Source organism: Dromaius novaehollandiae, unplaced genomic scaffold (assembly GCF_036370855.1).
Source record: "Dromaius novaehollandiae isolate bDroNov1 unplaced genomic scaffold, bDroNov1.hap1 HAP1_SCAFFOLD_56, whole genome shotgun sequence".
Lineage (NCBI taxonomy): Eukaryota > Metazoa > Chordata > Aves > Casuariiformes > Dromaiidae > Dromaius > Dromaius novaehollandiae.
The window spans coordinates 631,608-635,243 of NW_026991304.1; the positions used below are offsets into that span (position 1 = coordinate 631,608).

General features: G+C 51.8%; 1 protein-coding gene across 1 annotated transcript; it reads left to right on the plus strand.

Moving 5' to 3' along the window:
- Positions 1–2,036: 2,036 nt before the first annotated feature.
- On the plus strand, positions 2,037–2,999 carry LOC135325742 (olfactory receptor 14A16-like). Its single transcript, XM_064503744.1, has one exon. The coding sequence runs from the start codon at positions 2,037–2,039 to the stop codon at positions 2,997–2,999; it is 963 nt and encodes a 320-aa protein (XP_064359814.1).
- The last annotated feature ends 637 nt before the right edge of the window (positions 3,000–3,636 follow it).

Consider the following 3,636-nt stretch of genomic DNA (forward strand, 5'->3'; position numbering starts at 1 on the left):
TGGATCAGAGGTGCCAGCAGTGTGAGCTCATGCACAGGTTATGTCCAAAGGGTCTTTTCAGAGGAAGGTCAAAAAAAGGCTGATGGAAAGGGAAGGAGCTTTCCTTTTAGTAAAAGCTCGTTAGTACTACTAAAACTAGAAAAAATACATCCTAATTTTGGCAGGGAGAAAAAAGGAAAGAGCCTTCTGGTTTGGCAAGGAACATGGACTCCCAAACCTTCACTCTCAGAGATCACTAGGTCTGTGAGAAACTCCACCAAACCCCTTCAATCCCACCTCAGCCGACAGACAGCACTGGCAGCACCTTTATTGCCTTTTAAGAGGTTTTCTGACCTGCTCCTTAGGACCTGTGAGAACAGAGATACCTGTGCCCAGTGCCCTGTCCTGGGCAGTTTCTGTAGGGCAGAACTGAGCACACAGAGGGTGGGATGGGGTCTGGGAGCACTGGCAGGGAAAAGATGTTGGGACAGAGAAAGAGCTGCCGGCAAGGACAGTGCCAGGCAGCAGAGATGGGCAGGGAAGGAGAGGGAACTGCTAACAATCATTATGGCAGGATGGATTTGGGCAAGTCTTGGTCAGTCCCTGCAATGCAGACGACTACTTCTGAGCAAGCCTCTCATGTCTCCTCTCCCACCCAGCAGAGCCTCTGCCTTGACAGCCATGGGGTGCAGGGCATGAGCCGCCTCCTCTGCAGCCAGACCTCTGGCAGAGGAGAGGGGCTTCCCTCCTGCCACGTGCAAGTTTACTGCTGCCCAACAAAGGGGCTGAGAGTGACTGCCCTGCGATGTCACCGTCTGGGAGGCAGCATGCCCGGATGGGTGAGGTGAAGGCTTTCCCGAGTGCCTGTCTGTCTCTCTCCTTGTCTCCCTTGGCAGCAGGATCATGGTGTTGTTCCTTGTTTCCCCTCCTCTCCATGCTGCTCCTGTTCTTCTCTTGGGCTCCCTGGGGTTGGGGTTTTTCAGCTGCAGTTGAGACACCCGCCCTGCGAGTTGTGCAAGAGAGGGGTCTGCACTGGAGCAGAGTGTCCGCAGCCCCTTTCTAGCCTGTGCAGCTCCAGGAAATGCAGTCTGTGGGGTTGGGCATTGAGCTGACTCTCCCTTAAGGAGAGCCCATCGTCACTCCTAATGGTCCTTTGACTGTTTCCCTGTTGGGTCCTGCCAGGCTGTGAGCTGCCCTCTAGAAAGGCACAGCTGTCTCACAGCATCTCTGTGATGTCTGAGAGAGAAAAGAAGAGGGTGCAGAGATGCTGAGTATATGGAGGTTGTGGTGGGAGGCTGTATATGGGCATCTGAAAAGAGCCCTGTGTGTCCTTGGCTAGAAGGGGAGTGTAGAGACCTCCCTCTGGTGCTCTGAGAAAAGCAGAGAAGGTTGGAGATCTGCTCTTTGAAACTGGACTCATCTGCTCTCAGATGTGGCTAGTTTCTTTTTAGAGCAACATATGAGTGTGATCATCCCCCAGCTCAAAGAGGTGGGAGCACAGGACAGCTGGGAACAAGACTAATAGACAGACCAGCTGTCCTCACTCTGCACCAAGTGGCAGTGAATCTTTTTGTTTTTAAAGACTCATAGTAGAAATGCTGAGAATTTCTACCTTTGAGGAACACTCCTCAGGGGTAACAGGGGCATCTAAAAGAAAATAAACCCCATTTAAAAAATCCCTAAAACTCTGTTTCTCAATCCTCATTCTTTAGAGAAGGTAGTGAAGACACTGAAAAGCTACTCCACATGACAAATAGATTTTTTTTTGACCGAAATTATGAGAGTCAGAGCTGTTTACCTGCATTCCCATGTTCCCACTACTGTACATCAGGACTGACTCCTCTGCAGCCCACAGACAGAGGCTTCTGCTCCTTACAGCACAATCACCCAGCACAAATCAGATCTCAAGCAAAGTACCTGCCCAGAGATCCTCCCAAGAAAGAGAGAGGCAAAGTAGTATTTTCAATTAGATTTTTTTTTTTTTTCCTTGGAAGGTCTCCCCTAACTTGCCAATGTCTTTTCCTCCTTAGACAATCCCCAAAGCCCAGTGGGACCACATGGCCAACAGCAGCTCCCTCAATGAGTTCCTCCTCCTGGCATTTGCGGACACGCGGCAGCTGCAGCTCTTGCACTTCGCTCTCTTCCTGGGCATCTACCTGGCTGCCCTCCTGGGCAACGGCCTCATCATCACAGCCATAGCCTGCGACCACCGCCTCCACACCCCCATGTACTTCTTCCTCCTCAACCTCTCCCTCCTCGACCTTGGCTCCATCTCCACCACTGTCCCCAAATCCATGGCCAATTCCCTGTGGGACACAAGGGCCATTTCATACTCAGGATGTGCTGCCCAGGTCTTTTTCTTCTTTTTCTTATTTTCAGCAGAGTATTCTCTCCTCACAGTCATGGCCTATGACCGCTATGTTGCCATCTGCAAACCCTTGCACTATGGGACCATCATGGGCAGCAGAGCTTGTGTCCAAATGGCAGCAGCTGCCTGGGGCAGTGGTTTTCTCAATGCTGTGCTGCACACTGGGAACACATTTTCGATACCACTCTGCAAAGGCAACACAGTGGAACAGTTCTTCTGTGAAATTCCCCAGATCCTCAAGCTCTCCTGCTCAGACTCCTACCTCAGGGAACTTGGACTTATTGTGGTTAGTCTTTGTTTAGGCTTTGTGTGTTTTGTTTTCATTGTGGTGTCCTACGTGCAGATCTTCACAGTTGTGCTGAGGATCCCCTCTGAGCAGGGCCGGCACAAAGCCTTTTCCATGTGCCTCCCGCACCTGGCCGTGGTCTCCCTGTTTGTCAGCACTGGCATGTTTGCCTACCTGAAGCCCCCCTCCCTCTCCTCCCCAGCTCTGGATCTGGTGGTGGCTGTTCTGTACTCGGTGGTGCCTCCAGCAGTGAACCCCCTCATCTACAGCATGAGGAACAAGGAGCTCAAGGATGCACTGAGGAAACTGATTCAACTGGTGCTAGGAATAAGCTATAGTTGCAATAAGCTGCCCATTCACAGCTGATTTCTAATTTTCTCAGACAACTCTTGTGCTTTGGCCATTCTCCCTGTGATATCCATGTTTGTACAGAAACGTTTGAATTCAAACCACTTCTCCAGCAGCACAAAGCCAGTCTGTTTGACTGAGAGACCTTTTGTAAATCTGCCAACCACTGTGTCAGAGCTGGCCTCCCGAGTAGCATCTCTGTAATAAAAGGGGATTTTCTCAGTACTGTGCCTGAAGTTTGGGCTCTTCTTCCCAAGCTGGAGCCAGGAATGCACTTAGAGAATTGCACCCAGAAAGCCCTGTTGCTGTGCCTGGGTTTTGCATGGGCTAAGGTGCATCAGCCTGTAGAGTGATATGTCAGGGAATGAGGGCTGGATTCAGCTGTCACCTGTAGGTGCCCAGTGCCCCTGGAGAGGGTGAGTGGTCAAGAGGTCTCTGCTGGAGACTGTCTCACATGTTACAGGGCTGGTGAGAGATGCCCATCCTGCTGGAAGGGAGAATGGAGGCACCCAGGGATCACAGGGGGGCCTCCAGGGCCAGCATGTGCCTGGAGTGGGCAGTGAGTGCTGTGCTGGGGAGAGGGGCTGCCCAGAGGGGCTGCAGGCAGCCAGGGTCAAGGATCTCTGCTCATGAGAGCAGTGGAGACATGGAGTGC

Excerpts from the sequence above, each read along its gene's own strand:
- LOC135325742 (XM_064503744.1), top strand. The coding sequence starts at position 2,037 with ATGGCCAACAGCAGCTCCCTCAATGAGTTCCTCCTCCTGGCATTTGCG.